This window comes from Neodiprion pinetum, chromosome 2, assembly GCF_021155775.2.
Source record: "Neodiprion pinetum isolate iyNeoPine1 chromosome 2, iyNeoPine1.2, whole genome shotgun sequence".
Classification (NCBI taxonomy): Eukaryota; Metazoa; Arthropoda; class Insecta; order Hymenoptera; family Diprionidae; genus Neodiprion; species Neodiprion pinetum.
Window position 1 is genome coordinate 16541093 of NC_060233.1, and position 23867 is coordinate 16564959.

Sequence of the window (23867 nt, forward strand, 5' to 3'; positions counted from 1 at the left end):
TCTCAATTACAATCATGGTCACTTTCAATCGAACTTGAACAGCTTGTAACGTTGTTATTTCAAAAGAGCTTGAAAAGCAAACGACTGGAAAACGAACAAAAAATGGTTTACTTGATAGTTACCCATGAATCCAGTTATCAAAAGCATCGCACAGACGAAAGGTTTATTTTATCGTTTCACGTTTTGAACCAAGCGTGAAATTTCTGATTCGAATTCATTGGCCTTGGAATATAATTGTTATAACTATAAAAACAAATCGCACCAATCCGAATGATCGCCAAGCTACAACGCGTCTCTTTACCGAGCAACTATAAATATCGATACATCGTTTAACCCTTTCGCAGGATTTCAAGTTCGAGGTCAACAGACAAACCACTTGTTAAATCAATCCATACAATCTATGCAAAGCTTTTATCGCGGAATTGCAATTACGCACTGAAAGGTTTCAAGTTACGCGTTTTCCGTCTCGATTACACCATATAGCGTTTTCCGTTGGAGCGAAATTGATAGGAGGAGATTGTTTTTCAAGCTAAAATCCATTTCCTAACAACGCTCAGGATAAGGTATTCCATTTTCATTTGTGCCCCTTACAGCCCTTACGTAATTCTTGGATAGCCTCTGAAAAGTCTCGGCTCTTTCACTCTACACGGTACCCGATTATAAGTATAATACCCTGGTGGCCTGGTCAATTTAAGACCTTCGCCCATGGAAGCCAAATTTTATTGACAGCAAAATTTTGTGCTTTTTTTTTTGTACCCAACATAGAATTTTTTGTGCTTCAACTGTACAGCTGGAATCATCAACCTGTGGTAAGTGTGCCGAGTTGTTTCGATCCCAGCATATCTATGACGAAACACGTTACATGATCAAAGTGGAGTGCGCACCGTTATTATGTACTTTTTGTGTGCTTTCCAAAAACCCTAGAACCAATTTTAAAAAATCAGTGATTGTGACGCAATCCAATCGTTACATCTCACCGAAAATCCCTGGAACGTAAACGTCACGGGATCGAAGTGGAATGCGTACCAGAATTATGTACTTTCCAAAGTCCACAGCCGTAAACTGTTAGGCCATAATTTTCAGTTTTCATTCGATGTCTGCACCAATTTCACTCCGAAATCTTTCCCAAAAGTTAGAGGTCCTACAAATATGTTACATTTCGTTCATATACGTTACCGACGTCGAATTGTTCGAAATTTTCAAGTAAACGACTTTCGACGAAACGTACCGCAGTTTACTTGACTTCTTATCTATTACGGTATGTGAATATCTGACCATTCTTGATTTCTCGTTAATTTCTCAATTTTTTTGGCAGGGCCACCATTCGTTGGAAAAGAAACGTATATACTGATATCCCAACAAGAGTGTACGCACTTTTACATAGATAGACTTTCTCGATTTTATAATTGTTATTGGTATCGATGGTATGATGTATTCTTTTTCAAAAGTAAAAAAAAAAAAAAACAAAAACGAGAAAAGAGACGTCACCATTGGAAGGAATCCGTTGATCCGCTGTCACAGAAAAAATTTTGCTAAACGCTGCTTAACGGATTCTTAAATGAATATCGTCATGAAGAATTAGATCCACGATGCGTTAGTAAACAATAAATAATTATATTTCAATCAATTTGTGTCAACGACATTTAGTTCTACAGTTTTACGAGAACACCGATTGATCATCATCGGGTCTTCTCATCAACAGACATTTGTTTCTTTGTAGCTACTGATTGTGAGCTAAGAGTCGATCGTTTCGTCATTGGAATGGTTGTGTGTAACAGAGGCCTAAAAACGGCTCCAAGTCCTCTTGATCATATCAGCCGCCTTTTCGCCGATCATGAAGCTCGGCGCGTTTGTGTGAGCGCTCCATGATTTCGGTATGATCGACGTGTCCGCGACCCTGAGGAAGTCGATACCGTAGACTCTGAGTTCTGGGTCGACGACTGCTTCTGGGTCGGTTTTCGGTCCCATTTTGCAGGTTCCGACCTTGAAAAAAAAAGATCAGTTCAAGTTGGTACCGTGACTGTGAATTCGCGAGGATACGCTGAGAAAACTTTCATTTGTTACAGTAACTAGAAAAATTCAGTAAAACGTGTATCGCTAAAAAAAAAAAAAACTGTTTGAATATCGTTGGAATTGCGAAAAATTAGGTACGCGTAACCATTTTGCGCTTTTGTCGATACTTTCTTTGGTAATTCCAACGCAAAATCAGTTTGTTCGGTTTACTCTACTTTTTTTTAAGTTAAACAACGCTTCAACATCAATTTATTGTTGCACAAGCATTAAATTTTCGCAGCGGTTACAAGAAAATATGTTAACAGTGATCGTAACGAGAAAGAATAGTAACGGATACCAGACTTTCTGGTAACAGGTACGAAACTAATTTTCATTTCGTACCTGTAACCATATTTTTCGATTGTGGTAAAAAATGAAACTAGTCAAGGACTGAGCGGTAACGGGAACTAAAAATTTCCCTCAGTGTAACAACTAGTACCGACCTGATGATGAAGAGTGGCGGTGATCATGCGCACGGCGCATTCCCAGTATTCGTCGCTGTTGAACTTGAGGTGAGCGCATTTCGGGAATGGTTTGTCGTGAATACGAGGCTGGTGGATCTTGAAGGCCTTTGTCTCGGCGATACGGATTCCCTCCCTGATCCCAGCGACCATTCTCTTGACGTCGATATCCTTGGTAAGGTAGTTCCCGTAGAATTTCGGCCAGGCAAATGGATCCCGACTCTTCAGCCGCAGCTCGCCTTTACTTTCTGGGTGTAGAAGCATCGGGATTATCGTGAAGCAGTCCGCGTAGTCGATTTCTCGGTAAACTGCTTCGTACGTCTCTTCGTTTATGTGGAAACTCTTTCGGTAGGTCGATCCTCCGTCAGAGCTTAGCGATCCCCTCAGGAAGAAAAGCTCGATGTCTGGCTGGTTACCCGGGAAATTGTTGTACTTGGTTTTTACGTACCCGATCGCTTCTACCCCTCCAGTTAACGTCAGAGGACCTCTACCTGTTTTGAAAATACTTTACTAAGTTCATTTTCGTTTTCCCTTCATTTGTAATGCATGCCAAGTTTCAATTGATCAACTTTGATCGAAAGCTCAAGTCTCTGTTTATTCTGAGTTCCGACGATGAACGAATGTACATCTGTTGAATACGTAGCCTCAAGTTCGCTATCTAACTTCATTTACTACTCGAGATCTTTATTATTAGAATTGTCGTTCGAGCATGATCGACCAAAATTTCACGCGTATATCATGAGACTGAATAGTTGCATTGAATCGTTTCTTTCCTCACTCTTTCACACTCGCAATGAGTCGTGCATTATTTTCAATGAACCCAAATTTTCTATGAATGTCACAACTAAACCGTTGAAACTTGTTTTGCAATCGGAAAGTGTTTGTGTCATTATTGTCTAGTGTTTAGAAAATAGATATTTCAAACCTCGTCTTAAACTATGGCTGTATAACTTGAATTGAATACGTTCACAATCCTGACTAATGACTTTTTCACCAGAATCAATCTGCCTGCACACAACCAGGATTTATAGCTCAGAAATGCTTGAAACTTTTTTTGAAATCGTATTATATCATGTTGCATGAAGTTTTAAGTTCGATTTGTAATATTCAAATCGGACTGAATCGTCCCGCTTGAAGGTATTTCGCGAATGAATTAGATTTAAAATTCAGGAAAGCGTCAATGAATTCATCAGAAAATTTACGCCCGAATCGAGCAACCTGCTTTACGCCGGTGATTTCGGTTTGCCTAATCACCAGGCGTAAATGTTATTCACGATCGTTTGCCAAACCGGTTTCACAACTTCTGATCGTCGACAGCTAATTCTACTAGATTGTAACCTATCCTTACTCTCAATGACAGAAGACATGGAATATGTAACTGCAACACTCGACAAACAGCGCTTCGATTAAATATTTTAACGAAAGATTGAAGTTGCGTTAAAATTTTTTGTGGAAAAGAAACGTAACGTGTCGGGAATAAGCTTTTTTCGATTGCTTCTTATTTGACTTTCTACTTGACTTGAACAACTTTTGCCACACAAGAATTCTTCTATTTTAATAATGACCCGAATCACGTGCAATGGTTTTTGTGGAAAGAGTTACATGCACATTCTGCTTACCATACCGAAGCCACTCAATCAAGTATTTTGGATCGTTGAGGAGTATCTTTTCACTCAAGCTCTCACCAACATTCGAAGCGAGGAATGTTAGGCCCAGAAATGAAATGTGATCCTGCAAATTTTTTCCTACTCTAAGGTCCTGGACAACAGGGATTCCCAGTTCCTCCAGGTGTTCTTTTGGCCCGATACCAGAAAGCATCAAGAGCTGAGGAGAATTAAATGCACCGCTCGACAGGATCACTTCTTTACGCGTGAATACTTGTGTCAGCTGCCGTTTCCTTATGAATTCAACTCCGTAGACGGCCTTCGATCTCGGATTTATTAGGATTTTCGTCACTCTTGTATTGGCCAAAACGTGCAAATTCTTTCTGCCAAGAACCGGCCTCAGAAATGCTTTTGCTGCGCTACATCTGCAAAGTTGATTGATTTATTACTTCAACAATTCAACTGAGTCTATATCGCATTATCTCACAAGTTTCAAGTTAGTATTGTCGTGTTGGTACAATAAATTCTACCGAAAGAATACTGTTTTTAAGTCTTTGAATGATTTCAAAGAATACAAGTCGCTAAAATCTGAGTCTTTTGTGGTTTATTATCAGGGTTCAATGAATTTCAGACAGCCCTGAAGTTGCAAAATAATGTTATTTTTTTCTTTTTCTGTGAATATAACGTTGTTATACATTGACGTTAGGAACCTCAATCTCACGTTATTTCGCAAAGATCTAACACAGCTTAAATCTTCCTGTATTTATGCTATTCAGTGTACGTTTTATCGAAATGCGTCTGCATTTTGATGGCTCAGAGTATTTTCTACCGATCAATTGTGTCCCATTTTTTGAGATTGGCCGATGTATTGGCACGCACCTTTTCAAGAGAAAAATTACTAGTCCAAGAACCGGGTACTTTTTTTCGGCAATTTTCTACAGAATTGATTTTCTTGTTGGAAAATATTCGGGGGTATTCCCTGAATGTAAATTCAAGTTGGCGGGACGCGGGGGTTTCAGCTTCAGTCGCCATCTTGGAAAACACTTTTTATCAAATATCTCGCGAATTGTACATCGTACGACAAAAACAGCAGGGATTGTTTTTGGTAGATAATAAAATTTTCTACAACTTTTATTCTAAACTTTTTTTCTGCATAACGCATTGGTTTTTATATACAGCGTGGCAAACTTTTCTCAAAATGGTTGGACGAAATTTGTAGAATATAAAACTTGAAATAAATCCACAAAAAAAAAAAAATTTCCACGAATTTTTTCATAAAATTGAAAAATTTTGGCGCGTTATAAATAAAAATCCTTGGACTGTACAGAAAAAAGTTTTCAACAAAAGTTGTATAACATTTTTTAACACCCAAGTGCGCGTGCGCCAAGTTTGTCATCCGCTTAGACAGCAGGCTGGCCAACTCTATCTGGTTACACCCTGCGACGATCTATCAATAAGTGCAAGCGTTTTGAGGTTATGTTGAATCGAATGCAGAAATTGGGACAGGGTCCGTCACATGATGGGTACCTCAAATTTGTAATTCAACACAATTTCGAGATAACTACAAATTTTGATAGCTACCACCTGATCTAAGTGAATTGGCCAATTTAAAAAGTAAATGACAAAACTCTGCGCAAACTACTGAATCTATGAATCACATGGTTTGACGCAGGCGCAATTGGTCGTTTTGTTTCACGAGAGTGTTGGTACAGAAGACTGTACTTTCGACTACCTCTAACTAGGAAAAAAAAAGCTGACCTTCTGCCATTCTCAATCGTCGACTGAACGAACGAGAAACCGAGTTGGTCCTCGCCGTTGTAGTCGAGGATTTTATTCCCCAGTTCTGCGGTGGCATCGAGGAAGGTAGTTGCCATCTTGGATCTGTAGGGTACATCCCCAACACTGAGATAACCGTCGCGTCCGTGATACCGAGAGTACGGATGGGCGGCCAATTTTGACCTTTCACTTTTCATGTAGTAATAAAGCGTCTCGTTTGGCCCCCAGCCGTAGTTTCCAGCGGCTTCGAGATCCAGAAAGTCCTGTCGATTGCCTCGCGTATAGATCATGTAGTTTATTATGCTCGAACCTCCAACGCCTCTGCCACGTGGCCAGTGGCATCTACCTGGTGGTTTTTAATCACGGTTCAGAGTTCAAATCACATTAATTTTACTTGGGAAGCTTACTCAACTCAAGGCTTCAAGTGACGTTAAGCGACTTCGTGAAGTAGAAGGACTTTAAGTGATAACAAATAACTCGGAACGAGTTCAGGGGACTTTTCAACTTTCCACTGCCAATTTCTTATAATCGACCCAAAAACGAAATTTTGAGTTTTCAGCACATGTCCACGTCTCAAGGGCGAGAAGAGTACGTAACCCCGTCATTTTTAATTTTATCGATCCAGCAGTGCCCGAGTCATTTGAAAAACGAGGTCAAGAGAAAACATTTTAATACCATTTTCCCAGTTCGACTGATCAAAGTTAATCGAAACCACTTGTGCCTCGGATGTACTCTGATTTGAAACATAGCGAATCCATTTCAAACACTCCATCTTCACCGTCTGATTGGCTAACACTGTTGGAGTCCGATTAATCTCGGTATCGAGTAGTCATTGCTTTGCGCATTGAAATATGGGTTACACAAGTTGAGGTGAGCTCTCATTACCATCGGTCATCGCCTCGCAGACTCCTTCTTGGCGTTCCATCAGGTAGTGCCAGTTGAAGTCGGTGAACTGAAAGTAACTGACCATCATCGGTACATCGGATAGGAGTGTCTCCCAACGGCCAGCTTCCAAGAGAAGAATTTTCCATTCCGGGATTTCGGACAGTCGGTTGGCCAAAACACACCCGGCTGGCCCTGCTCCAACGATCACAAAGTCATACTCGGAGAAAACCTGTCAGATTGAAACTTTCATCACTTGATCAAACTTTGCGATTACAAATTTCAAGTACGATTTGTCACCACCTGGTATACAAGATATTTCTACAGAGATCATCGCCATGCTTCTTATAACGGCTTCTAGCCGTCTGATTTACATTTTTTTAAACTGCCACGGTATTTTTTCCAACTTACCACTTCCGGTTCACGGCTTATAGCGTATTGTTTTGGACCGCGAACATGTCGCAGCACAGATTCAAGGTAGGTGAAGGGTACGGCGAAAGATCCCGCGACGAAAATCAGCACCAGGATTAGAATGAATTTCATTCCTGAAAAGTTTGCCGTAATTATCGTTGATTTAATAATAATCAAAATTACAAGATACGTTGTTATTCTCGTAGCGTATAACGAACCACAAATATTGCTTGCCCCTTTTGTGATGTAAGTTGTGATAATACGAATTTTTGCGCCCATTAAGGTCATGCGGTAATCCTACCTTTACCGACCGAGAAAAACTCATCATTTTTTTCTTCCCGTATTAAGTAAACAAACGAACGGACAAGGGTGAGTTTGCTCGGTCGGTAACCGATATGAGATTAGAGAATATCAAGAATGAAGAGAACAAAAGTAACGAAATTTTTTATCCAACCGCACACAATTATATATGGACGCAGGCTGACGAGAATACTGAGAAATGGTGTTCATTTTCAATAATGGTGTATATCTTATTTATCGCCTGATAAAATGGTACGTACTCGGAGAATCGAAAGAAACGTTTGTAGTCTATTCGCAGTATCGAAACCGACAGAATCGGACCGCAAAGTTATCCCGCAATATATATCGGAGACGAATGGAGGGGGAAATATCTCTTTAGTTTCTTTGCGGGCATTGATAAGTGGTGACCAGTTTTCAAACTGATATTTGCAGAGCTATTCGAGACGAAAGTTCACGGTCAAAACTTACACAGATCGACGAACTTGTTTTTTATTTATTTATTTATTTATTTATTTTTGTTTTACCGATGAATTGAGATTCTTACATCTCAATGGTTTAGATGTAATTAGTTACGCATTTTCCTATTTTTTTTTTTTTTTTCTGCTTTTATTTCTCCTAAGATTTCTCAAAATCAAATATTAATAATGCGTAAAACCAAAGTTTTATAACTGTAATTATGATGATATTATTGGTATGAAAAATTGAAAACCCTTTGAAACAATTGAAAAGATTAACGTTATAAAAAGATGTTTATAACGAATCAAACAAGATTTTGTCAAAGAAGTTTTATAGCTGTAATTTGAACTCCGATCAGATACGATTAATCCGGTTTTGATCTTTGATTTTCAGGTCTGCCTAACGGAATGTTGGTTCAAATATCTCACGTTCGTGTGCTTTTGCGTTCATAAATAATTGATTATTGACGAGCCTGTATTGGTTTTTGCGGAAAATGGAGCCTCAATTTACTTGATTGGATTTAAGAAATCAATCATCTTACAACTCCAATCGCCAAATTTTGAAAAGCTAGCGCTCGCAATAACGGGTTAACACCGAATTGAGTCAGAAAGTGCGCAGCGGTTGACCAATTATTTATTTCTTATTTGTTTGGTTTTTTTTTTTTTTTTTTGCCCCCACCAGTGGCGAAAATTTGGTATTCTAAAAACCCGCAATTTGCCCGTCTGACGATTGTCGTATACCGTTGTTTATTTTCATGCGCGAAAAATTTCAGGTCAGATTTGTAACGTTAATTTTCTTTTTTTTTTTTTTCTCTTACCCACAACTTGCAGAAATGCTTCACAGGCGTTACAATTTTTACTTTAAGGGCTTTACTGTGTTGCCAAATATGTATAGAAACTTTGGGCGGGGGTAAAAATGTAAAAACACGAAACATGTAGGAAGATGAAATTATAGCAAGCCACTATATAAAATCGTCAGAATGAATAGAAATATGGATAACTGAATTATTTTGACGATCTTATTTTTATATTCTGGTTTCTTTTTATACCTAAACTTCGCACGTTTTTTATTTTATTTTTATTTTTTATTGCGTCTTTTGTATTGGAAAACTTCCGTAAGATGGACATTCGCGTATTCAAAAATTCTACATTGCGATCTTACTATTTTCGGATCCTTAAACGTTCTAATATTCATCCGAAACTTTTCTCGATAATATCGTATTTCAGAATGTGGTCAATTCGAGTAATTTTGTTCATTTATATCCTTACACCGTGTTGGTATATTCTTTTCTCTTCTAGTTCTTCAATGGAATCAAGCCTATACAATTCATCTCCACGCTACACTTCGGCTATTTTCGATCGCGAACATCGTTCGTTTCGTTATATAAAATTTATACATAGCGTATGCCACGCGTGACATCAACATAATGTATAATAATCAGCGAAACCGGTCTTGTAGGATTTTAATTAGCTCATAAAAATGCGCGGAGGCAGTTTTTTATTTCCCCTACGTTTCTTTCTTTTTATTTTCATTTCTTCCGAATCGCTTCACACGATCCGTTACACCAGACTTGGCAAAAGAATTGTTCCGTTAAGTATAACCGCTAAATTCCGTACGGTTACCGCTGTACTATAAATATACGTGTACATAAATCTTCACAGTTTTTTACATGTTGTGAAAATCAGTACCATTCCATATCGTGTATACTTTAGTGTTTCGAAAAAAAAAAATAAAAAAATAAATAAAAATTTGCATTTTTCTTAACGTTACCCGATAAAATGCCTGTTTGAAAAGAAAAGTCAATATTTGAAGTTGTAATTTTGCATTTTGTAAGTATCTTGATAAGTACGCAATATGTGAAAAAATCACAAGAAACTTTTTTCACGGTCAATTGAATTTCATGAAAAAGATCTCCTTAGAATTTTTTTCGTACATGTTATATTTTGGGGGTTTTTAGGAAAAAGTGGAGAAAAAAAAAAAACGAAAAATCAATCGCGCCAGTTCTTACGCGTAAGCGACGTGGCTCAAATTTTGAGAGGTTATTTTTTAGGTCCCAAGCAGGCATTTTATCGGATATCGTTATGAAAAATCCAAATTTTTTTTTTTTTGAAACAGTCCGACATACCTATTATTGTTTATATTGATGTTTCAGTTAAAACGCTGTTTTTCTGTTGTAAAACGATGAAATTTTAACCCTGCCTAAATGTGTATTAAGTAATACCTTACGTTTTCTTTTCAGTCTTACTTCTTTTGCAAGAAATTTGAAATTTGTCATTGAAATGTCCTCGGAAATATTAATTTTTCACCCGTTATTAGTGTGTAATTCTTGACTCTTTGAGACTTTCGTTTTTTTTTTTTTTCTTTCTTTTTCTTTTCTGTTTTACTTTGTCTATTACAAAATCATTTGGACCTCGGTATAAAAAAATTTCCGACGTTTTTTCGGCTCACTTTTATCAAATCTATCGGAGGGATACTAATTTTTTAATTCATCCTCATAGAGAACAAAATAAAAAAAAATCAAAAAAAAAAAAGAGAAATTTGTTTGTTTTTTCGACGTGGCTGTGTTACGTGTAAATCGTTGATTTGTTTTAGTTTTCTTTTTTTTTTATTCCTTTTTATTTTGACCAGAATGCCGTGCATTGAATATAATGTGAAAATTGTTAAACGAAAGTAGTATAAGATTAAAGAGTTGTCTAATAATTATTTACAAATTTAATTTTAAAGATTCGCTTCATTTTCATTACCTTATCACTTAAAATTCGCCTCGTTGGTTCATCTAAAAATAAATATATTCATTGTAATGTTATATGAATTAGCGCCCAACATATTTTCCTAGTAAGTGAATCCAGTCCTGTGAATAAAACCAAATTTCATGATCGGTAGAAATCTTGTTTACCGATAAACTTACCGATAAACTGAACTGAGAACGTCTTTATTATAAGCACCATATTACCATGTGAAAAACATGTGATTGATTAATTAATGCAAATGCATACAGAAAAAATTTAATTCCTTCTGGATATTAAAAAATAAATCCACTAATTCCACTATATTCATCAATTGAATTGTTATTCTCCCGCAACTACGCAGATCGATCGGTAATTGCTGGAAACAGTTGACAGTTGATTCGCCCGCTGCGGTCGTAATAATGAGCGGAAATTTTTTGCATGTGTAGAATTCAAGTTAAACCTCTTCTTTATAATTTTTTGAGTGAACCAGTCTAGATTTACAGAATAAAAAAAAAATTTGAAGAACGGAAACTGATGAATATGTATAGTCAGAAATATTTAATCGACGTTGTTCTTTTGACGCGTCGGTAAAGTGTGGAGAGGCGTTATCGATCGAATTTCGATCAAAGTTTTTATGTACCGCCTGAATCGTGATTGAGGTTCTTATTTACCGACCGAATCCTCATTGATATATGACCTACCGAAACGTCAAAATTTCCTACAATTTTGCTGTCTCGAAATTTTCCCGCTTCAGCTTTCGGTGTAATTTGATTGAATCTATTAAGATGAAAAATTTGGCAAAAAATTGAGAAAATCGATTCACTCCTAAAAAGGGTTTAATTGGAAGAAGGGTAAAAGAATATTTCGACTACTTAGATTTTCGTAGTTGAAAATTAATTTTTTGTTTCAATTTGACCCTTTTTGGTATGAATATCGATTTCCAATTATTTTTAAACATAATTTCAGTCACGAAAAAATTGATTAGCGAATGCATGAAGTAAAGGAATAAATTGAATTTAAATGATATCGTTCTCTGTTTCACCCGGCATGTATATTAATTCGTTTCTATCGGTCTGCCGATATATTGAGTTATAATATATTTATACATTCAAATTTCTATTCAATCTGTAACACGGTTTACATGACACATCGCCGAATACTAATGTAAACGTTTTTTTCTGTGTATTTCAGGTATGCATGTAGCGAAACAGCAGCAACGACATCGATTCAATTCGAGAAATCAACACGAGTCAATTTCCGCATCGGTCGAAATTGTGCGGCAAAATATCGAATGGATTCAAACAGGAAGGACATGTTGGCACCGCAAGTTTTTTTCCCCACACTGCGGAAACTTTTATTTTACCCGGATTTCGTTGTGAATTTTAAATGTCAAAGTACGTTGTAGTGGTTTTTTCTTTCATTTCTTCCGGTCGAAAAACGAATCAAACAACATCGGTCAAAAAAAAAAAAAAACAAACAAAAAACAAACAAATCACTTTACCGATGAGGATATGCTTTTATTGCTACATTGACCTAAGAATTTTGTTGTACAGGTGAATGTACTTCAAGTTAACGATATAAATTCGTTTAATTGTTGCTATGTTATCCCTATTTATGTACGTTTTTTTTTTTCAAATTGATACAAATTTAACGGAGAAGAAAACCGTTTTCGTGCAGTAAACGTTTAATTACAAGACTCTGTTTTTTTTTCAAACTCGTTGAATTCTCGATATACCGGGACAATCTCTTGAAACTTGAAAATCAACTGCGCATGCGCGAGTTTTGCCGGCGATGTAGTTGATACGAATTTTCGAGGTTAGAATCTTAGATACTTGAGGTGGTGACCAGGAAAGGTTTGGAAAGCATTTGTTATTGGGCCGGAAAGTTGATTCCTCAAAGAACGGTCGGAATTTAATGCTTATGCTCTTTGAAAATTCAAACGTACTCATTTTGCGTACGTTGGTCCGCCTGTATCGCAAAAAAAATATCGCTGCGGGAAGATTTCGAATTATTTGGCGCATGCGCAGTTGATTTTCAAGTTTCAAGAGATTGTCCCGGTATAATCCATAAACTCCGGTGCGAATTTACACTTTGAACAAAATTCAAACTCAGTTTTTGACGATTTTGAAAAGTTGCAGAACATTGAAATGCCCACGAATAGTTTTCCCCCTTTTCATGCGCAAAATTCGATCGACTCAATACGTTTTCTTCCATTTACCGTTATTCCTGTTTTTACTTTTGCCACAGCTGTTCCCGAACTATTTTACACAAAAAAGTTACAATCAATTCTTCGGAATATTTGAAAAGACCGAGAAAGTGTTTTCAATTCTTTTTAATGTTCACGTTAAAATCTTTGAAAATACTTATAATGTCATCCTCATCTTCGGTTATTTATGTATCATAACTTTGGACTGAAATTCCGTGCGTGAGAATTTTTTTGCTACGTACTTGGGTCGTTTCACTTGCAGTCTGACCTCGACCAGCCGGTTTTTTGCCATCGCGCAAACTGCAAATTGCATACTTTAAACCCATTGTGCAATTCCAAGGCTTGTAATTGGCCTCATCACCGTAAAACGAACCCAGACTCGAAGATATTCGGGTCGGTCGATCAGTATCGAATCGGAAACTGGTTTCCGTCTCACCATCTGCACGTGTAAAATATTTTCGCCACTATTACGTCAGACGATTCCCCATTTTTTCCCTTACTGGAACGTGTTCTCAAGTTACGTTCAATTAATTAACTCGTACATGCGTATTTTACGGTTTTTGTATAGCTTCAGCCTATTTTTACCTTACATAAATTTCACTCGTATTGCAGTTTTACCAAAAAGTTAACAAAAGGAAATCAAAGTAATAATAAAATAGAATTTCATAATATTTTAACTATTTTTGCCGCTCGTTTTCTTCGTAATGAGATTAAATCGCTCTTTCCAGTGTTGTAAATTTTGTTTATTAATGACTTAATTTGATCTTTAGTATCTTTTTGATTACTTGTTTATAACTTACCGAAGGGGATTCGATGGAGTTTCGGCTTCACAATGTAATTCAGCGATGTTCAGCGGATGAAACTTCCAGTAGAACTGGAGTCGATGCATTTGAACTTCAGGTTTCAGTATGAAAAGAACAATTTTTCACCATGAGAAACCAGTTACAGATCTGCATCGATAGTATCACCAGTTCAAAAACATCGGCGAAATCTTTTTCCATTGCAGTTCGATAATTAAACCAACAATTCCCCTTACAATTATAAGAACGAATATGAATTATAACTAATCTATGTACTTGAAAATGATAAACATGCAATAAAAAAAAAACGGGACAATTATTTCAGGCTGAGGCAATGAATTGGTTCAAAATTGATTGTGAATCGTTTAATGAAGGTACTTTATTGTCAAATGGATTGATTGTATTTAAAAAAAACTATTGTTTGGTATTTATTCGACCGTTGTTTATTTTTTTTATTAAACATTTTTCGCCTGCAGCGTTGTTGTACAGATTTCAGGAGAGTTAAAGTTTCGATGCGTAACGCTAGTTTTTCAGGATCTTGCGGCTTTTAATCGGCGGTGCATGCGTGAAATCCAACGCGATTATTTGTCATTAAGAACGTTGGTAAGATTCGGTTATGATTTTTTGAATTATCTTTTTACGAAAACTCGGCACTTTGATTATACATATTTAATCTGTGTATTAAAAGAAGAAAACGAAAACTTTGGTACGGATTTCTCAATTTTGATGGTTTCAAAATTTTTCAAAAACGAATCAGATTCGTTAAAGCGCATATCCGAGTAAGAATGCCAAAAGTGATCAACTGTTTTCTGTTGATCAAAGACTGACCCATTAGGCCAGTCAAATTAGACCGAAAAGTAGCTAATATCTACAAAACGGATTGAAAAGCTAAATTTTTTAGGACAAGTAGAGGGTCATCTGAGATGCCCAAAAACACCAAAATCCAACAAAATTTCCTTGTGCTTCGGCCGCCATCTTGAAAAACAGGTAATCCTCGACATCTCGGCTCCTATTGGTCGGATTTTTTATTTTTTTATTTCAGTTTTTTAGAGAAAAATATTGTCTACAACTTTTATTCAAAGTATTTTTTGATAGCTGTGAATAAAAACGTTTTACGATAAAAAAAAGTGCCATAAATTGATGTGATGTCTAATAATGTTTATTGTCAATTATATTGACCCCTTTCGATGTTATCAATAAATTTTTCATATAAAAGTTGTAGAGGACTAAATTCTGAATAATTTTCGTTTATACGATGTTGCGATTACTCGAATATTACCTGAGATAGAGAGCGTCAAAGTTGTCTCTGTCCGCATTCTACCTGTAAAGCTTACGGACACAACAGGCGACAAAGCAGCTGCATATAATCGTCGATATCTTGGCTTCTAGTGTTTCAATTTTATTCTTTAGTTTTCAGTTTTTCAGAGAAAAATATCTTCTACATCTTTTATTCAAATGATTTTTTGATAATTGGGAAGGAAAAAAGGTTACGAATAAAATAGTACCATGAATTTATGATAAAAAAATATTTATTGAATGAAATTTTATAGCATAATCATGCGTATTTGGTCTTTTTTGTCGACGGCCCAGGCATATTGACGTCGTCTAGGTCATCGTCATCATCCTCTCGACTTTCTCGGATTTCGTCATCTTCGGTTTGTGAATCGTAGATCAAACATTAGTTGCATTCAATTGCAAGTGAATCCAAATTATTGCAATCGTCTTCGTCTGCAATAATTTGTTGCAACTGTACGATGTTAGTACATAGTTCGCCACTGCAATCTGCACATACCACGGAGTATTGAAGCCCAGCTTTGCGGCAACTACAGGCTTTTCCACATTTAATCTTGCATTTGCACGATATCGATTCTGGCAATATAATTGACAGTAAACATTATTAGACATCAATTTATGGCACTTTTTTTTTTATCGTAAAACCTTTTCATTCACAGCTATTAAAACGTACTTCCAATAAAAGTTGTAGAGAATTTTTTTCTCTCTAAAAAACTGAAATAAAAAAATCAAAAATCCGACCAATGGGAGCCGAGATATCGAGGATTACCTGTTTTTCAAGATGCGGCCGATGCACAAGGAAATTTTGTTGGATTTTGGTATTTTTGGGCACCTCAGATGACCTTCTATTTGTCCTAAAAAATTTGGCTTCTCAATCCGTTTTGCCATTTTCAAGTTCTATTTGACTGGCCTACATATCAAATTTTAACTAGCTAACTTCGTTTTACTCAAAGTTATCACAAAAAACTTCTTTATTTTTTATTTTAAATTTTGTAAGTAAAAATAGCTGAGTTAACACGGGTTTTCGTAATAATTTCTAGCAATTGAATTGACACTGATTTTGATCAACAAATAGAAAAGTTCAATTGAGTATCGAAAAAGAACAAAGATAAAATTTGGGAGGCTATTGGTTCTACACGGATCAGTCCAGCAAGTGAACAAGTCAATTCGTTTCAATGAAGGAGGATCGATTCTACAGAAATCAGTTCTACAGAATATGATGTTAAAAATAGCGGTGTCAATATTTTTCATGCCATGTAGTTCAATATTTTTGGTGTCTCAGGTGAATATTTATTCTTGATAGCATAGGTTTTGCGTATTTTTGAGGTCAAAGAATCCGATTATGACCATAAATGCTTATTGTTTTCCGCTCGATTTTTTCAATCGTTTTCTCAAATGGCGTCATAGAACAAACTATCATTTTCTTCTTTCGTGATGGATTTTTCATTTGAAAAACACTGAATAATACTACTTTTGAGTCCAAATACGCAACTTTAAGAATTACCGAGTCAATATGATTTATTATATAGTATAACTATAGTTTATATTATAGTAGTTATATAGGGGTGGGGAGGTTCTGGCTCAAACTGACTTACCGGCCTCATAGGATGTTGCAGAACGCGCCTCGCCTGTAGTCGGTTTGTTACCGACCTGAGCTAACCTGACTCAATTTTGATTAACCCGAAAGATGGCTGACTGACTTGCAAGATGGCTGACTGACCTGCAAGATGGCTGACTAGCCTGCAAGATGGCGGACGAGATGACGGAGCATGTAGTCGGTGTGTTACCGGCCTAAGCTAACCTGACCCAACCCAACCTGACCTAACCCAACCAATGTAAACAACAAGACGGCGGGAGCAAGATGGCTGACATGATATCGGAACGGGTTGCTAACATAACCTAACCCAGCCCAGCCTAATGCATGTAAACAACACCATGGCGGGCAGGATTGCAAAGCAGGATGACGGGGCAGTATTGCAAAATGGCTGGCGGAATATACCGTTTTAAAAATAATATTTTCGGCATACTTCGAATACATTGTTTTGTACTAATTGACCGGATGGCGACACCGCAATTAGATAGGCTGGGAATGTTGATGACCCGTAAACTTTCACGCGCAAGAATTTATTATGGGCAAGGGTGTGGTTGGTATATAAATCGCGAGCTCATTCAACACGTTATATTGTTCTCATAGTTTTCCTATTGTGAACTTCAGTATCCATAGTACGTGAAATTTATAAAATCTACATCAAACGCGATGGATCTGAATAAAATCAACCTCGTCTGTCGCCTTGAAACGCTACCCAATAAGAGAATATCGGATCTGGAGGTTGGGGAGGAGTACAACGTGACGGGGGTAAGGCGCGTCAATACTAAGTACGGCACGAGTATTCTGTTCGCGCTAAATGAGCGATTCGAAATATTTTTATCCCCTCGAATCGTGAGTCTTACGGAACATGATGTGGTGCAATTCAACGGAATGCAGAGGACGATAATCGAGGGCATTCTACAAACGAAATATCATGGGGGCGAATACAACAAATTTGAATTTTTGTGCGACAGATGAGCATAGTCAGCAAAAGCACAACAAAAAGATATCCCAAGAATAGTATGCTCTCTCGGGGAAATGTTAGTCTGTTAGTCGGTGTCGCTCATGGCTTGGAAATTTCCCCCCCCCCCCCCCCCCCACACTTTTCATTGAAATTCCCGAAGCATTGGAAATAAAAGCGAACGTGGCAGAAACCGAATCGTCAGTCTTGCATCAATATTCATACAAGAAAAATCAACACTGTTCCAAACTGCAATAGGAGATGATCATGGACATTCAAAGTTTCGTTGGCCCCGACGATAAATTTATACCCAAGGAACTTCGCATCAGAAACATAAACTCATCGGGTTTGAGTCGCATTCTCTTCAAACCACCGTACGCTTGGACAGATCTACCGACTGATCACAAAGCTACTAACGCTTGGTTAATACACAATGCTCATGGAATACCATGGAATGCGGGAATCGAACCTTATGCTGAGGTGCAGAAAGTTGTAACAAAGGCTGTTAAACATGCATGCTACGCATATGTCAAAGGTGAGGAGAAGAAACGGTGGCTGACGAAGATCCTTGAAGGGGCAAAACAAGTAATGAACATGGAAGATTTACACATTTCACCACCATCACTGGACAAACTGAAACATATGGAAGAGGCGGATTGGTGCGATGATTACCATGGAAACGTTTCAACGGGATACAACTGTGCCTTCGAAAATGTTCAGCGGTTGAAGAAGTGGTATGTCAAGGAGTGCACGGGGTCTCTCGCGAATCGTTCTGTCTATTCAACAAATTGGGCGTTTGGTTGGGAGTTTGAGGCGAACGTAAGGATGAATTCCTCTGGCAAATTGGCGATATTTTCAGTCTTCATTTCCTTCAAACCGCTCAACTTTTTGAATAGACAGAACGATTCGCGAGAGACCCCGGGCACTCCTTGACATACCACTTTTTCAACCGCTGAACATTTTCTAAGGCACAGTTGTATCCCGTTGAAACGTTTCCATGGTAATCATCGCACCAATCCGCCTCTTCCATATGTTTCAGTTTGTCCAGTGATGGTGGTGAAATGTGTAAATCTTCCATGTTCATTACTTGTTTTGCCCCTTCAAGGATCTTCGTCAGCCACCGTTTCTTCTCCTCACCTTTGACATATGCGTAGCATGCATGTTTAACAGCCTTTGTTACAACTTTCTGCACCTCAGCATAAGGTTCGATTCCCGCATTCCATGGTATTCCATGAGAATTGTGTATTAACCAAGCGTTAGTAGCTTTGTGATCAGTCGGTAGATCTGTCCAAGCGTACGGTGGTTTGAAGAGAATGCGACTCAAACCCGATGAGTTTATGTTTCTGATGCGAAGTTCCTTGGGTATAAATTTATCGTCGGGGCCAACGAAACTTTGAATGTCCATGATCATCTCCTATTGCAGTTTGGAACAGTGTTGATTTTTCTTGTATGAATATTGATGCAAGACTGACGATTCGGTTTCTGCCACGTTCGCTTTTATTTCCAATGCTTCGGGAATTTCAATGAAAAGTGTGGGGGGGGGGGGGGGGGGGAAATTTCCAAGCCATGAGCGACACCGACTAACAGACTAACATTTCCCCGAGAGAGCATACTATTCTTGGGATATCTTTTTGTTGTGCTTTTGCTGACTATGCTCATCTGTCGCACAAAAATTCAAATTTGTTGTATTCGCCCCCATGATATTTCGTTTGTAGAATGCCCTCGATTATCGTCCTCTGCATTCCGTTGAATTGCACCACATCATGTTCCGTAAGACTCACGATTCGAGGGGATAAAAATATTTCGAATCGCTCATTTAGCGCGAACAGAATACTCGTGCCGTACTTAGTATTGACGCGCCTTACCCCCGTCACGTTGTACTCCTCCCCAACCTCCAGATCCGATATTCTCTTATTGGGTAGCGTTTCAAGGCGACAGACCAGGTTGATTTTATTCAGATCCATCGCGTTTGATGTAGATTTTATAAATTTCACGTACTATGGATACTGAAGTTCACAATAGGAAAACTATGAGAACAATATAACGTGTTGAATGAGCTCGCGATTTATATACCAACCACACCCTTCCCCATAATAAATTCTTGCGCGTGAAAGTTTACGGGTCATCATCAACATTCCCAGCCTATCTTATTGCGGTGTCGCCATCCGGTCAATTAGTACAAAAGAATGTATTGGAAGTATGCCGAAAATATTATTTTTGAAACGGTATATTCCGCCAGCCATTTTGCAATACCGCCCCGTCATCCTGCATCGTCATCCTGCTTTGCAATCCTGTCCGCCATGTTGTTGTTTACATGCATTAGGCTGGGCTGGATTAGGTTATGTTAGCAGCCCGTTCCGATATCATGTCAGCCATCTTGCTCCCGCCGTCTTGTTGTTTACATTGGTTGGGTTGGGTCAGGTTGCGTTTGGTCAGGTTAGCTTAGGCCGGTAACACACCGACTACATGCTCCGTCATCTCGTCGGCCATCTTGCAGGCTAGTCAGCCATCTTGCAGGTCAGTCAGCCATCTTGCAAGTCAGTCAGCCATCTTTCGGGTTAATCAAAATTGGGTCAGGTTAGCACCCTAATATTCAGCTTTAATTTTTTTTTTTTTATTCAACATAATATATCGTGACGTGATTAATCTGGTTAAATTGTTAAGTACCGAAACAGGTTTTTGGTTGCAGCATAAATATTCGGTCCTCAATTTTACCCTCGCGTCTGATCGATGTGAAGATGAAGGAAGTAAAAAATTATTATGTTTAAAGTGATTCGCAGACAAACATCGAATGAAAAACAGTTTTAACAATAATTACTGTCTCGTTTTCTTGTTAGTTTCGACAAGTGGAAAAATATTAAATTATTTTCAATATTCGTCAATACATCAAGAAGGTAGGAAAAAAATAATCAATTTGTACATACTTCAACGTCCTGCAGCCTGACAGGGAAAGGTGGGGTAAAAAGACAAAGTTAAGGTCCGGCAATGACGAAATCAACAACGAAGTATAATACTTCCTTTCAGTGATAAGTTAGTATGTAGAAAAAAGACAAATCTTAATTTGTAACGATAAAGATAAATTGTATATTTTGTTCGTTTGGCCCCCACCTATTATGAGGCAAAATGAAAATTATTTTTTAGTTCTACAGAATGACACTTTATCAGAGAAAATGAGTAATATGAAAAATTTGCAACAGGAAACTCGAAAATCAAAAAAATACTTCATATTTGCGATGTTCATTTAATCTTGCGCTTTCACCGATGCCCGTAAATTGACTCTGAGGCCCAATTTATTACAATAGTAAGCAATTACAAAATAATTTTTTTATATTCTATTGCGACTTGTGTCCCACCTTCCTCTCTGATATAATTGCACAGTCACAGTCTCGTTTTTTGCACCTAGCTGCAAGGGTTACACTTCGTTTGCAATAAATAGCCTTGTCTCGAGGTCGCGAATATATCTATAATAAGGCACGTGTCGTTTGAACGCGGGCTAACCGAAAGTTCGGGGACTTCTGGTTCGGTTTTTTTTTTTTTTTTTTTTTTTTTTTTTTCCCCTCTCAAATGGGTGTCCACGAAGCCTAAATATTGAGCAATTTTTTCTTTTTTTTTTTTTTTCTTTGAAATCGGATAACGAGTTATTCTAATTTGTGTGGAAAATTTTGAAAGTTAAATGATCTTTTGAAGCAAATTATTTTATATTATTTTATATTATTATTTATAATAACTTTTTGGATGGAAAATTAATCGAGGCCAGTGAAGAACGTCAGAAAACTGGCATCGGTAAGTAGACAATTGAAAAAGAAAAATTCGCCCCTTTATTACAAGCGTCTCTATACAACACAAGCTGGCACAAACTGGACACAATCAAGCACAATCGAAAAGATTGTCAAATCTCGGAAGTCCTTGGCTGGGTATTGGCTTTTTTTTATATGTTTCTCAATATTTCTCGAGTTTATCCTGAGTTTTTGGAACAAAACGAGATACGTCACAAGCTGACACAACCCAGCACAATCGAAAAGGTTGCGAAATCTCGGATGTGCGTGGCTGGGTGTTGATTTTCTAAATTTTTTCGGGATTTTTCGGTGTTTTGCGGTTTTTTTCCGGGTTTTTTGAAAAAAAAAAGAGTTACGTCACAAGTTGGCACAAGTTCGGCATAACTTGTTTCAACTTTGTTTAGATTTTTTTTTTTTTTTTTTGCGATCTTTGGACTCTTTCAAAAAACGAAAAACGCACAAATCTGGCACAATTTTTTTTCAGCCTGGGCTTATTAGAATTTAGATTTTTGCGATTTTGTGGAAAACCGTTGAAATTAAAAAAGATGGATCAACAGCACAATTCAGCACAATTTTATAATTATTGTTTTCAAAAATTGCTGGAACAACTTTACACTCATGGATACTCACACAAGGAAGGTATCCCAGCCCGAACTCTCCGATTTGATTTATTTCGTAATATGTTATAGTAGACTAAAAACTAAGCAAGACGTATTTTTTTTTTTATCGGCCATGAAACACTTGAAGGGGGTGAAACCACCCTTAAAAGTAAGGCATGTCAAGAGGCGATTTCACAGTTTCACCCACAAGAACATAATATTTTTCAACCAATCGAACTGGAAAAGTTTTCTCATGAAGAGAGATGAAAAATGTATTTTTCTCAAAAAAAAAAAAAATTAAGGGGGTGAGCCAGCCCTAAATATAATAACATTTACGCGAAATATTGTCAAATTCAAGTCTAAGAATCTGAAAAAATATATATTTCGTATGGATACAAAAGAAAATTTACGTGTTTTTGGATTTTCCCGAAAAATAGTATTGGCCGAGGTAACTACCCCCGAACGCTGTTTATCTTGCGCGTATGCACAAAATGGTCAAATTCAAGTCTAAAAATCTGAAAGAAATACACAATGCGTGCGAACACGAAAGAAATGTGACATATAATTGGATTTCCTCGAAAAAAAATATTGGAGGGGTAACTACCCTTGAACGCAGTCGCATTTCCATCGTGTTCATACGCATTGTATATTATTTCAGATTTTTAGACTTGAATTTGATCATTTTCTCGCGCAAGCGCAAGATAAACAGAGTTCAAGGGTAGTTACCCCTCCAATATTTTTATTTTCGAGGAAATCCAATTATATGTCACATTTCTTTCGTGTCCGTACGCAATATATATTTTTTCAGATTCTTAGACTTGAATTTGACAATATTTCGCATAAATGTGATTATATTTAGGGCTGGCTCATCCCCACAATTTTTTTTTTTTTTTTTTTCTTCCTACTTATTTTTGTCGACGTTTCTTTCTCGAAAAAAAAACAACAAAATCAGAACAGAATGCCGGCATACTCCGGTTGGAGTTTAGAAATTTTGATATTTGACACAGGATTTCTCGGAATTATTTCAGATTTTTCAATTGTTTAGATCAACATCTTTATTTGAAAAATTGTAGAAAATTCACATGAATTCGAAAGAGTGAGACAACAAGCGGCTTTAGGCTAGCTCGAACTTCCCGTTTTCACACTGCAGGTTCCAATTTCACAGAAAATATAAAATACTAATATTCAATTCGAGTTTCGAGTTAAAAATTCACATTCGTGATTAAAGATTTGAAAGCCTTCAGGTACCATATTACATGAAAATATGACCTTTTTTTATTTTGAATCATTATAATGGATCCACCATTACAAATTTTGGAATTCTGACCTTGGATTCGTTATCGGTAACCCAAAAAACCTCCGTCCACTAATTTCTACCAAAATCCGAATACTTTTAGACTTTTTTTTACACCATATTGGATTCACCGTTTTGGATTGAACAAATCTAATCTCAGATTCGTGATCCGCGACCGAAAGAAACTTACGGTATCAATTTTCATTCGAATCGATTTATCCATTTTCAAGATATCATTATTTGTTATTTCATTTTTTTGCAATTTTGTTATTTAAATAACTGAATAATCACCCAACCGATCAAAGCGAAAATCCAATCAGTTCTAAGTTCGGAAAAGCCGCGTTGATTGAGATCAGAATCATTGAAATCCGGTTACTCGTTGTCGAGATATTGTCGGATAAAAAATTTGACCACACACACCTCGAAATGTAGTAAAAACCCAATTTTTCATTTTCGGTGTGATTACAATAACTTCCCTTTTTCTCTAAAAACAGAGAAACGGGAAGTTACAAATGAGTACTTTCGACGTTGAGAACAATCATGTGGAACATCGTCGGTCCGATCGGAGAGGTCAAGGATCAAACCCAGATCGAATTGACATGGAATGCTCCATACATAATACATAATTGGAAAACCGTGTTTTTCCGCAAAAGGCAGCAGTTGGTTAAAATATTATGTT

The 23867-nt window shown here is 37.2% G+C and overlaps 1 protein-coding gene across 1 annotated transcript; it reads right to left on the reverse strand.

Annotated features, from left to right (window-relative positions):
* Positions 1–1594: 1594 nt before the first annotated feature.
* On the reverse strand, positions 1595–7801 carry LOC124212724 (glucose dehydrogenase [FAD, quinone]-like). Its single transcript, XM_046613086.1, has 7 exons — positions 7747–7801; positions 7187–7320; positions 6779–7007; positions 5876–6239; positions 4133–4542; positions 2496–3004; positions 1595–1983 (listed from the first exon to the last, which is right to left on the reverse strand). The coding sequence occupies exons 2-7, from the start codon at positions 7316–7318 to the stop codon at positions 1783–1785; spliced, it is 1845 nt and encodes a 614-aa protein (XP_046469042.1). The 5' UTR covers positions 7319–7320; positions 7747–7801; the 3' UTR covers positions 1595–1782.
* Positions 7802–23867: the final 16066 nt, after the last annotated feature.

Excerpts from the sequence above, each read along its gene's own strand:
- LOC124212724 (XM_046613086.1), bottom strand. The coding sequence starts at position 7,318 with ATGAAATTCATTCTAATCCTGGTGCTGATTTTCGTCGCGGGATCTTTC. Across the intron at positions 6,240-6,778 it reads CTGCGAGGCGATGACCGATG|GTAGATGCCACTGGCCACGT; the intron begins GTAATGAGAGCT and ends AAAAACCACCAG. Across the intron at positions 3,005-4,132 it reads GATTGAGTGGCTTCGGTATG|GTAGAGGTCCTCTGACGTTA; the intron begins GTAAGCAGAATG and ends TTTTCAAAACAG.